The 13,209-nt window shown below is 38.9% G+C and overlaps 1 protein-coding gene across 1 annotated transcript in view; it reads right to left on the bottom strand.

Annotated features, from left to right (window-relative positions):
- LOC124163312 (atrial natriuretic peptide receptor 1-like) overlaps window positions 1–10,873 on the bottom strand; it is an 897,209-nt gene extending 886,336 nt beyond the window's left edge. Inside the window, exons 1-2 of the mRNA XM_046540130.1 lie at window positions 9,159–10,873; window positions 3,490–3,633 (exon numbers count right to left, since the gene is read on the bottom strand). Coding sequence (XP_046396086.1) covers window positions 3,490–3,633; window positions 9,159–9,690 — 676 coding nt within the window. The 5' untranslated portion in view covers window positions 9,691–10,873. The remainder of the gene's footprint in view (window positions 1–3,489; window positions 3,634–9,158) is intronic.
- Window positions 10,874–13,209: the final 2,336 nt, after the last annotated feature.

Raw genomic sequence — 13,209 nt, forward strand, 5'->3', positions numbered from 1 at the left:
TTTATCATGCCAAAACTTTTTTTGTAAGAACCGAGTCAAACTAATAAACCTATTTCAGACGTTTGCTGCAAGACTTATTCGTTACGCCGGCCGGAACGTTCGCCCTTCGCTACTAGAATCATGGGATGTTAGCCTTATTTCCGAGCTGGCTGGTTGTTGCAATGGTTCGCTGTCCAGGATGGGTTCAAGAAAAGATAATCTTGGTTGGGAGAAGGAAAATTCCAACGATTTATATATGGTATACCAAACTTTGATGTATTTATGGTTACTGAATTTATGAATAAGGAGGACAGGTTCAAATTTTCCATAGAAATGCGAGACGTTAAGGCTAACAAGGGGAGACCGCGTACCTTGCTGCATATTTTTCAATTAGGGCGTTAGTTAGGCTGTAATTAATTAATTTCCATGCGTTACTTTTTACAAGTTATATATATAAATCAAAAATATCCACAATCTTTCAATGGGTCGATTGGGGTAGTGGTAGAGTGCACGAGTCAAAAGCACGATGTTACACTAAGGGCCGTGGTTCAAATTTACGTCATGGCAATATTTTTTGTTGCCTTCATTGTGATCATACGGCGTCTAGTTTATCATTAATTATGATTGCAGCAATCATTGACATGAGACAATTTTTTATCGTCATTATGGCGTTTAGGTATTTTAGCAGTGTCATTACAAACGCCGAGATACGATGACTACAAGGGTTGGTGTGCGCTAAAATGTTAATTTTTTCTTTGCTTATACTGACCAACTTTCACATTAAAAATGAAAACCACTCTTGCAAGAGCACATACCATTAAAGGCTCGCGGCAAGCAACAATATGCGTACAGGCATAATTAATAAGAACACAAAGCGAATATATAAAATGCCATATATCTCGAACACTTGTAATTCACATTACTCCAAAGGGAGTTTACTTAGTACATACCTCAGTACCTTGTACTCAGTACCTACCAGTTTACCTCAGTAGCAGTGCTAAAAGAACCATTCTGAAATATAATTTCAACTAACAAATATAGGATGAAATAAAAGTTGATAACCCTGGACCGGGCGCGCTGGCGTATGAAATACGTCAATCTTTGAAAACCAAGGATTTCGACATTGTACGTACATTCTGGGCTATAATGGTCTCGTGTATTCTTACAATGTACTTTGACTGCTTATATGCGAGTTTTCAAAGTTCGAGGTATTGTAGCTAATTTTTAGATCAGCAAGATGAACCCGTCACCAGTGGAGTACAAATTACGCCGCGCGACCTGCCGTGTACCTTTATATCTTTATCACCTATAAATGTACTAATTTCAACAAATAAAGATCAACTTTAACAAAAATCGTTTGTTATCATATATGCACATATCATGGGCAAAGTACGCATTTTGCCCGGTCGTGTAAAAAAACAGTCGCGCCATAATTCTTTAACCAAACTACTTTCAGTTTATAAATTACGTAGGTCTACGCGGAAGATGCTATATTTTGACTCAACACACTTTCTGATGTGACTGAGGTACCTATTAAGTAAATTATTATAATATAAATTATAATTAATTAATATTAATTATAATAAAAATTATTAAATTAATTATAATAAAAATTATATATATTATATATCAATTTGATCTTACAATACCTTCAAATGATCTTCAAAACAGAATATCATCGATAGGTAAGAGTCAGGAGCAGCCTTGAACCATTTATTCCGTATAGCTTGTGCTTAAGGCACGGGAATGAATATCTTCTCCAGGCTTTTGTTTTGACGTCGAGATGAAATTTGGAACAAAAAATCATTTATAATTCTATTTTGAATTCATGTTTTCGGTACTAGACGACATTTTTAGGAAGCAAACTCCACCGATTCCCGGAAACTCTCGCCGCGCTAAAGAAGGCGACGGAATACAGCGATACTCCACTGGTGACTACTGCCTTGTGACGTCACATCTCAATCAAGATGGAGGCACTGTGTTTCAGCGCAACATGAAATTTTCCGACTTTCAAAACGTTTTAAAGTGCATACCCCAGATGCAGAAAATAAAAGTGACTATACTAATGTTTCTTTTTTAGGCTAAACTTTCAAATTCAGCAATAAAAAAAAATTAGTGCACTTCCCTATTATTTACACCGGCTTTAATCTGTTTCCGTTAATAACAGGCTATAAATATACAGGTAAATATTTCTTGCCCCTCACTATGCGTTCAAAACGTACATTAAACCTCAACCATATACTGTACTAATGTTATTCAGATGAAGTTGACTTATTTCCAAATCACGAATATCGCCGAAGAGGATTCTCCGGTGGACATCTTGATGTGAAGACACTTTCATCGCATTTGCATGGGTTTACAAAAGTCACCGCCGACGTCGCTGACGGACAGAGCGATCCGCATGCCACTGATAACTGACCAAAATTATGGTCTTGATGGATATAACCTCAGACGGATATGTAAAAGGGTTCCTGGCCCAATCTAATGTCCAACGTCTATCGCCTTCCGTGGGTAAATTCAAATCGGGTCGACAATGGGTTAACGAAACCGATTGATAAGACCGGGGCGAGAACGTTTTCCCTCTCATTCTCTTGAAAACGCGCCCAGTAGGAGGAGTGAAACGTCGAGCAGAAGATGTTAACAACGCAGCATTTCCCGAAAGGAATTTACAGGATAAAATTATGGACCACCATGACTGCGGCACTTTAAGCTATTTATGATCTACACTGACTTTTGAAGCCCTGCTCGTTTGGGACGAATATGTGAAGAATCCTTACCGGTGTTCCTGTTATATGAAATTATAATCATTTTTGATTTTTTGTTTTAATTTTTCATTTCAATAATTTTTTAGTGTAATATAGTTGATTAATTTGCAAACGAAGCTTCAATTGGTTTGTTTATATGAAGTAGTCATTGCTTATCCTGTTCTCAACGCATTAGAAATAAGCCGAATCAGTGAACCATAATTATTTCTTTAAAAAATCAGGACGAATAATTAAAATTCGGAAGTTTTAGGTATTATAAATGAATATTTAAATAGAATAAATTAAAAGCACTTTGTACACATTTTTAATATTTTGCTACCGGTTTCGACGTGTCCTACGTCATTTTCAAGCTAGACTGCCATCTCCACCTTGCAGTGTAAAATGAATTCTGGCCTGTTTGGAGATGGCAGTTTAGCTTGAAGATGACATAGAACACGTCGAAACCGGTTGAAAAATATTAAGATTGTGTGGAAAGTACAAAGTAATTTTACTTTATTCTATCATTCATAACTCTCACGAAGTTAATTCACCCACCATCAACAACTTCATTAAAATTATGGTCGTTGACCAAAGTTGACATTCACGGCATTCAATGATTTCACGATATATTCACGATGTTCAAATTCACAACTCATGCAACGTTCACAACGTTCAATTCACAACGATGCAACTTAGAGAGGTTGCAGTTTCAAGGCAACTGCAGGCCACAATTACATCTTAAAATCCAGTGCGGGGGTACACTCACCGACAGGGAATTCACAGGAAGGTCCGAACATGACGTGTGCACAGTACTTGGCGTATGCGTCCACCGCCCCCACACAACCCATCGTCGGAGCGCACTGCGAATCGATCTCGAACAACTTGAACTGCTTACCACGCACTCCATCGCCTATCAAAAAGAAAAGAGATTGATTAAACTTGTTCAAAGGAAAATTAAAAGCCCTAGAGGATTGGTTTGAATTAAAAGGTAGTCTTCCGCGGTTAAAATTAATCATTGAACTATCTAAATTGTTTTTGGTTCAAAGTTACTGTTGCAATATGGTAACTTTATTACAAAGCTGAGACAGGATGTAAAAATCAAATGCAATGAATTTTATTCTTCAACGTAGACATTTTTATCTCTTTATTATATATTTTTATTTATTAATAGATATCAATTTACTACTGTATTGGGCTCAGCGTGCCCTGAAACATGTTCCTCTTTCCTGCTATCGTATGCGTGTCTTTCCTCTCATCCTTGTGTCCTCGTCCATTCCTTCTGTTGGTGTGTGGTGAGCTGCCCCAGGGCCATCTATTGGTTACTCTTGTGGGCCAAAGCAAAGGGAGTTTTCTGTGCATAAATCCCCGCCGAAATCATGGTGAATCTAAGCGTCCTCATAGCACAACTAGCAGCGCAACTAGTAGATCACCTGGCCGGCAACCAGGAGGTTCTGGATTCGAGTCCCAGTCTGGCCGCATTTTTACCCTCCCATTTCTGGCTTTTTTCCATCTACCATAGCACCGTTGTCCTCGTCCTCTTTACATTATATGTTCCTATCCCTTTCTTTCCTTCCCTCTGGATTTATTTGTATGTATTACTACATTAAGTCATTTAACTGATTATTAACCCTTAGAGTGCCGGGGAGCGCGGCTATCGCGCTCCTCCTATCTCTCGCGAAAAGTGCTGGGAGCGCGATAGCGCTTCTCCTGCTATGCCTCTATTAGATGGTGATAGTTCACTAATAATTCAATAGTCAGTATTCATTTTATTTTAATATTAACTATTTTCTTTTAATTATAAAAAAATAACTCATATTAACAAAAATTCGTCAAATAATACATTAAAAAAGTGTAGCCACATATAATAAAGATTTCTTAAAGTTTTGAATATATTACCTTACAACCTTTCGTTGTTTTTGAGACCTAATTTTTTTCCTAACCGACGGCAAAATCAGCAAAAATGCCTCGGCACTTTTAGCATAGTACCTGGACAACCGGGTGGCACTCAAAGGGTTAATGTGTAAGCTTTTTATAAAAAATGTTCAAATCGGGTGTGCAATATGTGAACAATCGATTATATTATTTTCTCGGTCTTCGGTGTGTAGCCTCTTCGAGTTGACACTGTTCACATACCTTCTCTGGCTCCATTTTCTGGACTCACTAATCTGAGCTGATCGCTTGGTGGACCTAGAAAATGGGCTGCAACATCGCCTCCGAAACGTCGGACAGGTATGTGAACAGTGACAACTTGACGCGGCTTCAATCCGAGGACCGAAATAATGCAATGATTGGTATGGTATTTGGAGGAGACGAGCTACAGCTGAGGCCATTTGCGCCACGAAGGAAGGGTGGGTAAGGAAGAGTGGTTGGAAACCCGCCATTGGAAGCCTGCTCTTAGCAAAAAAGCGCCGAAAGTATCTAGCGTTCCATTCGATGCACGGAGTGTTGCGTCTGAAGTGTCCTTCACACAACACTCAAGCGAGAATCAGCCAGTCCATGAAAATTCCCTGAAAACACCGAGATTTGGAATCGGGCACACCCACCCGATCCCCTTTCAAGTGGAACCACTGAGACAATCAGCGAGCGTATTCCCGAATCCAATTCTTGATGTTTGTGAATGTTTATAATAATATTTAAGTTGAAAATGATAATATTAACAATGATGTAAAAAATATTAAATAATTAAATATTTTACTTGAGTTATTGGGGATACATATAAAATTATTCAAAATCGTAGGAATAGAAGATGCATGATGACAAATGAAGAGTTTTCCCATTTCAATGATCTGAATAATATCTTTGCTTAAGGGGTGGAAATTCTTACCTCAACCCTTTTTTTATCCACCTGTGGTCAGTTTTGGGATCAAATGAGATAGCGATTAGGTGAATACCACATGTTTGATCTCGAGATGTATACAATGCTCCAGGTATTGGAATTAGTCATGAGAGGTACTCAACACGGAATGCAAACTGGGTGCTGGGTCTCTATAGATTCGGTACGTGTTCCTGGTGAATAATAATAGGCTTGGCCTAATGCAAAACCGTAGGATGCTATGAAATATGCGAATTATGAATGGAATTATCACAGATTATATTGGAATCTCATGAGTTATAGTTTTCGATCATACCTGATTTCAGCACCACTACGCAGTGCGTAGTACGCACAGCTGAAGATTGGATAAATTAGTTCATTCCCCAGCAATTACCGAGTTACATTTGTGTGACCATTGCGGATGGTATCGTATGATATTTGGAGGAGGCGACCGACAGCTGATGTCATTTGCACCATGAGGAAAGGAAAGTGCCTTGAAGGCTCGGTCAAAATAAATCTGGCGTCGCCTCTTCTCAACGAAGGCCTCTAAGAAATCTCCTAACCACCGTGATTTGAACTTGGACCTACTTTGGATCAAATGGGTGGAAAGAAAACATTGTTGCCACCATACCAACCTAATCTCAGGAAGATACTGGTCATGAAAAAACTCTTTAATTTTTCCAAGAAGTTCGAATCCGATTCTCCCAAATATCTGTCATATGTCCTCGTCAAATAATCTCCTTCATTTTTAATGAAAATTAAAATACTTTCATTAATAAAAATATAAAAAATTCAAAACAAAATGCACTCTCCTTAGTTTTATTAACGGAAGCGATTTAAGTTACAGCAGTCACTATAAATAAAAAATGAAGAGCCAGCACATCGATGAAACTCTTTGCGTAGCTAAGGTTTAGAGCCTGAAGTATACTTCTATGAAGTGCAACTGAAAAAGCCACTTGATGATGGGGTGAATTTGAATCCTCCAAGCTTTGAAAAATAGAACATTAAGCCAATATGCTCTTTAAATTTAATTAGTAGTTAAATGAGTAGCCGTGTTTACTGGACAACACATATAAACAAAGCAGAGTGCTCAGTGATAATTCCACGAAGATATATTACTTGTGAAGCCTTGCATGTTAACCTCATCTTCGATTCAGCCATTAATGGACCGAAAAGATCACCGAATTTCCACTATTTATGGGATTGAAGTAAATATAGGCAATATCTAAGAATTGATTCTGCTTGCTCCCAATGGTAGCAAATCGACTAAAAAGTGAATATCTGGTCGTGCGTCACCATAACTAAACTCAATTTCATTTCACTCCGTGCCAAAGCTATTGTTAAAAACGTATAATGCGTTTTGCTATTGCACCTGATTTATTCTCACGATGACGGAGGATTTACAATAATGACTCTTTCGCATAACCGCAACTTCATAACCAGCCGAACCATGAACACTACAGATCTGTTCTACAATACAAAGCCCCACCTGATAGAGACTAAGGAACGTATTTCTGCGTATGTGGAGGTGACTGGCGGCCAATTCCCGAAGTAGCCGTAATGCACCGTTAGTTTCCACCGATGCGATGGTTCGCAAAACAAGGATACCAATGTATAAAATTAATTTTTTTCGTATCCTATCATGTTTATTTTTGGGATTTTTAATGTCTTTAGTTGATTGATAATGAATCATGGAGAGAACCGCTTAAAAATGTGACTTCGTAACCATTTACGTGCACAGGAGAAAAGATATGCCTAAAGAAGATGTCCTCTGTTAATAAACCAATAAGGTCAACATTAATGATTAAATTCGACTATCGGAAGGGTTATTTTTAAAGTAATTGAATTGCAGAAACGAAAATAGTTCTTCTACAAAGAAAAGATAAGCTTGGCTTTGGAAGTCAGAGTCTGTTTTTCATAAATAAATCCAACTGATTCCTAGGGTACTTATTTCTCATGGTCGAGTTCCAAAAATTTACAATCATTAAACCAAAGCATCTCGCTAAGTTAAAAATAGATTTCAAGTTTAACCCATTACGATTCAGCCAAATGGCTAATTCAAGGTTGGACGGAATCTGACACTCCTCGTAAATCCGTACCTGGCAGCAAAGTTTACTTAAAACGTATCGTATTATGTTGCGCACACACCTTTAAACCTCCACAGTATCCATGGATAATAGATACATCCTTCCCCTAGGAATGATATTAAATGGTGCATAAGAGGGACTGAAATGTGTCTCAAATATTAGAACTGACGGAAGTCTAGAATGGTAAGTGAATAATATACTGAGGGAAAATAAAAGAAAATTACGAATCACATAAAATTAGAGATGATGTCCATAGTGTGATGAATGATAGGATGGTAACCATTATGGCCCATCTTAATTTAAGCAAAGCATTTGACCGTGTTAGCGATTTATTCCTTCAGTAAAAATTAATAAACCTTAACGTTTCCGGTTCTATTTTAAATTCGTTCCGCTCACATCTTGAAAATCGAGCTTAGGCTGTTCTAGTAAAAAAAACAATATGATTGGCTTACTTTACCATGCGAGGTCGACAGGGTTAGTACTTGGACCCATTTTATTCAGTCAATACATCCTTTACAATCTTTACATTTCATCTTCACAAATAAAAGAGCCTTAAGCCGTGGTTATACAACACATTTATTATATCGTGGTTATACAATACGAGATGTGGATTTGGGGAAGACTGGGGAAGGTGAAGTAGACGGAAAGGAAGACGTGATGGGTATAGCGCGTGAGGATAGGTAGCTTCTAGATGAGAGGAGTTGGAGACAGAGCATTTGGATGGAGAACCGAGGTGAGAGGATATGTCAAAATCCACGTTTGAGGGAAGATTTTAGGTAAGAGAAAGGATTGAATGAAATAGCATTCATAAATGGAGTGAAAGGAAGTACACCTCATTGTGAATTTAATGGAGAAGTTCAATATGGCAGTGGAGACGACCCGGGGTAATTCGCAAAATTCCTCATCTAAACATGCCTTAACCGGTAGAACACATTAATAATAACGCACAGATAAGTTAATACTGCAATGCATGTCCAAAGTTTCCGTGTATACTCATACATATGACATGTACAAAATGTTAGACGATTTCAATTTTTTGACCCGCTTGGAAATCGAAACCAAGCATTAGAAGACAACCCTATTTATCCAGATATATTTTAGATATTTTTCTCAAATAATAATTGTAAATATGATTATATTTTAGACGGATTTAGTTTACGATTTTTTAGGTGAATTGGAATAGCTTTACGTTCTCTGCGAAGATATCGACTACAGTTTGACATTAAGAATTACAATTAATACAAAACCAATATTTTTTTATTAAATGCAGGCTCTGGGAAGCTGATGGTAGTAATAAAATTAAATATTAAAAGATATAATCCTTAATTTTTTATAATAAATATATTTCATTTTACAGAGAAAATACCTTCAATCTCATCAACACCCTAACTTGCGCCTAAATGAGTCGAGATGTCTTTTTGACTTGAAATCATGAAACTTGGCCAATTTCAATTCTTTTTAACCTATTGGCCACTTTAAGCAGTATACCCCAGAAAAAAAGTCAATGAGCGTGACCTTCCTAACTAGAGAACTCACCAGTTCCGATTCCATCCCCAGGAGGTAAGATCTGCTGCCTCCTGGCTTCCAGGATGGCCTTCTGCAAGGCCGGCACGACCTTCCCTAGGGACGCCTCGTAGAAATCATTCTTGGGCAGTATGACGGCCGCACGGATCCACGGCTCGTCCTCCTCCTCCTCTCCCCCCGGGACGTCCGACTCGTGCGATCCGATCCACGTTTCATCGCAAGGCCTCCACGCCGGAGCCTCTCGCTTCCTCGCCGCCACCGCAGAGGAAGAAGAATCATTTCCGACGGGATCTCCCTCGGGAACTCCTCCACTCTCCGATAAAGCGCTCGCGTCGCGGTCATCCCCGATGGAGTCCTCCAGGAGGTTATTGGAGGTGGTCCGAGCCCGGATCACGGGGTAAGGGGTGGTCGGCAAGGCTCTGGCGGGATGATCGAGGGGAAAGAGGGCCGGGGGTTGGTGGCGCTGACGAATCGCAGCCTTCAAAGGGTTGGGGATGAGAAGGGATGCGAGTATGACGAATACGAAGGAGGAGGAAGAAAGCATGCCGTCACTTTGGGGAAATTTGGCTGGTATCTTGTGAGGTCCTCTCACGAGCGTTATCCTGGCAAAGATACTAAATACTGTTAATGGAATTCCGACGAATGAAGAGTACACACAAAACAACAACACTGCACCAATCAGATGAATGCGTCAATGTTCACAAAAAGGTTTTAAACGCTCAACAACTCAACTGAAAATCCATTTGATTGGTAACTACATAGTACACACAATTAGAAAGACACTATGACCCCGAAATTTTTAATAATAAATTAAAAGAACCAGAAACGTATGCTGTGAAGTTATCAGTGATGAGGTAAAATTTGTTTACTTTTAAAATATAGTCTACGGCGCGATAATAAGGAGGAAAACAAATTCGAAGATGGCTAAGGTATCAAAACCACTTCTTGGAAATAAACTTGATTCCAGAAGTTCACTGAGATAGCAACACACGCGACACTGTGATCAGGGTAGAGCAAGAATATTTCAAATTTTGAAACATGCGGATAACCAGTTGAGAAGCATTGAAAAGGTGGGGCACAGCAAGCGAAATGTTTTGTACAAGTATTTGGGAGAAGCACTTCCAAACGGCCAATAAATGCTGAACCTTCACCGGTCTAATAAATACACTATTTGATATTTTAGACGACGTTCTCCTCGCGAAAAGGCGTTGATCGCCACTTGCCGTTCACCTCGGAGAGACACTGCATCTCGCGAAATTCTCAGCCACAATCAAAAGCTGCCTTATGCCGCAAAAAAACCTTGACGGCGGTAAATGAACACTTTCGCGCATGTGGACAGGCACATACCTATACAGAAGCTCACACGAAGGAACACACTTGAGCGCGCACACAAAACGTTCGCGCGATGCCAACCGAGATAAACCCGGTGCGAATGTGTAGCTACTCCCCGGCTCTTGATTAAGCCACTCTCGGGGGCGTGTTTATCTTCCTCGGTACGCTTTGCACTCCAGCTGCTCATCCGTAGGCACGCCGCGAGTTCAAAATCGAATTTCCGTGCGAAATGAAATAATAGTGACGAAGGTCGAGATTGGAGGGGTTGCAGACTGGAGACAGCGGCGATATTTGTCGTCGCCAGGGTGGATATCGACGATTCGGAGCCGGCTGACGCATTGCCTCTTCCATGGAAACAGACTGTCGCTTCCGACTTGCTCCCGCCGAGACAGGGCGCTGTGACTGAAAAGATGAGAATATCCATTATAGATTATGATAATCAAAACTTCAATTAGAACCTGAGATTTCATAACCCCCACGTTTAAATAGGCAGCACCCAAAAGAGACTGAGAAAATACAATCAATTTTACGACATCAGTAGCATGATTAGGGGAAATTAAGAGAAAAGTTTGTTTGAAAAAGAAGTGCAACGCTGAATTGAAAAGAAAAACTTCACTGGAAGAAACTTATGAACATAAAAAATATCCATTACAGATTATTATATTCAAAACTTCAATCAAAATCTGGGATCTTATAGCCCCCAAGTTCAAGATGCCAGCACACAAAAGAGACTAGGAAAATTCAATCAACTTGACAACAGCAATAGCATAATTTGGGGCAATGAAGAGTAATGTTAGTTTCGAAAACAGTACCGTAAATAACAATTAGTAACAGTATAGTAAATATCAATTTAAAATTAATAAAATGAAATATAATACATGTAAATGTATAGGTCCAACTAATTTGCATAATGGTATATAATATTTATTACGATAAATGAAATTCTTTTCCTCCAAATACTGCTCATTGCAGAATCTTGATTCTAAGAAATACTGCAATACGTATTACGCTGGGGAATGAGGAAAACCAAGTAGCTATTGAGAGGAAAGGACAATGCTTCGCTTTCGTGGTATCGCGGCTAACTTCTCAAACATCCATCTCCCGTTGTACCCCAGCAAAGCGAGTGATTGTAGATAACATCCCACCAAAGGAATGAAGTCGTTATGGTACGAATGCATGGTTCAACAGATCGGCTCTCAATCTATCGCAATTGGAACTGATCAGTCATCGTAAATTGCTGGTGCTGGACCTGCAAATTCATGTGAACTTCGTACTTATCCCCACAAAAATTCTCTTCCAAAGCCTATAATTTTACAATATTATGGAGGATGTGAATGATTCTCGGGATTCCCTCCTTTCGCGACTTCATAAAATATATAAATTCCATATCTGAACCGCGGAGATAGCGGCATCAATTAGTTGCAATACTTCTGGATTTGGCAATTAAAATTATAATAATAATAAGATGTCTTTTTTCGAGCGAGGTTGAGATTAAGAGTTCCCACTTCCACCTGGCCCCTATGATACCAACTAAATATTCTAAGCGCTACGCGAAAATAATACTCCATAATAATATGCACCAGATTATGCCAAGACGCGGTTAAACACACCGTGCTAATAACATTGATCAACTGAAAAAAATTGTCCAATTATGAATCCCTTTAAATCGCAGTGATCGCGATTTAAAGAATTCACTCTACCCCAAATAGTCTTTCATTACTTGGTAGAGCAGTATTTGTTCTTACAATTTGTTCACCAGAAAATTTTAGGTGGAGGGTTTTGAAGGGTATTTAGTTTTAACATAACCACTGAGCTTCTCTCAAGAATATTGACAGCATCACTTTCCCAGCGATTCACACCCAGGATTCGTTCTGAGCTCAAACCGGACAAGTTTGTAACCAATCATAAGGATGGAGATCCATCGCTTATCCATGTGCTACCTAGTGGCCCGAGGTTCAGGTTTTTAAATAGGAGACACTCGCGACTGGGTACCAGGACCTTCTGGTCTCTGTTTATCTTAAAAATGTGGAAGATACTGGATACCTACGATAAGCCGCCAAGAGCTCTATCTAAGTACCATAATCCTACTCTCTCCAAGTTTCTTTTTATACTGCATTATATTTGAGTCGTTCTCTAAAAGACATGCTGAGGAGCACTCATTAGTAGTTCCTTGGAGAAGCAAAGCCAGCGATTTATATTCCGTCGTATAAGGAGAACATACCTTGAGCACGGTTGGAATAAATGAGAAAAACTGAGTCAAAAAATATACGAATATGACTCATTTAAGTTGATTGCTTGATGGGGTTGAATTCAGGAGTGTAGAATTTAATTTTTTAATTAAATACTAAGAGCAGGTTTTTGTAAAACAGTTTTGCAACACTTGTCAACATTTTACTCATAGGATAGGTAATGTAAATCATACACATAAAACAACAATTATTTATAAAGAACTCCTCCCATTTCATCAAAATTATAAAGGAAGCCAAAATTTCGGACGATGATATCCTTGTTAGTTTTGACGTGGTGTCCTTGTTCACCAAAATACCTACCTATTGAAGATGCCATCGAAGTCATTAAGATACTGACATAAAAAGGCCTTCCGAAAGATATACCAAAAATGGTGGAGTTTTTCCTTCGTAGTTGCTATATCTCTTGGGGAGGGAAATTATATGAACAAACGGAAGAGGCATCCATTCTCCTTTATCAACTGTCGTCGTGTATCTTTACATGG

Source organism: Ischnura elegans, chromosome 8 (genome assembly GCF_921293095.1).
Source record: "Ischnura elegans chromosome 8, ioIscEleg1.1, whole genome shotgun sequence".
Classification (NCBI taxonomy): Eukaryota; Metazoa; Arthropoda; class Insecta; order Odonata; family Coenagrionidae; genus Ischnura; species Ischnura elegans.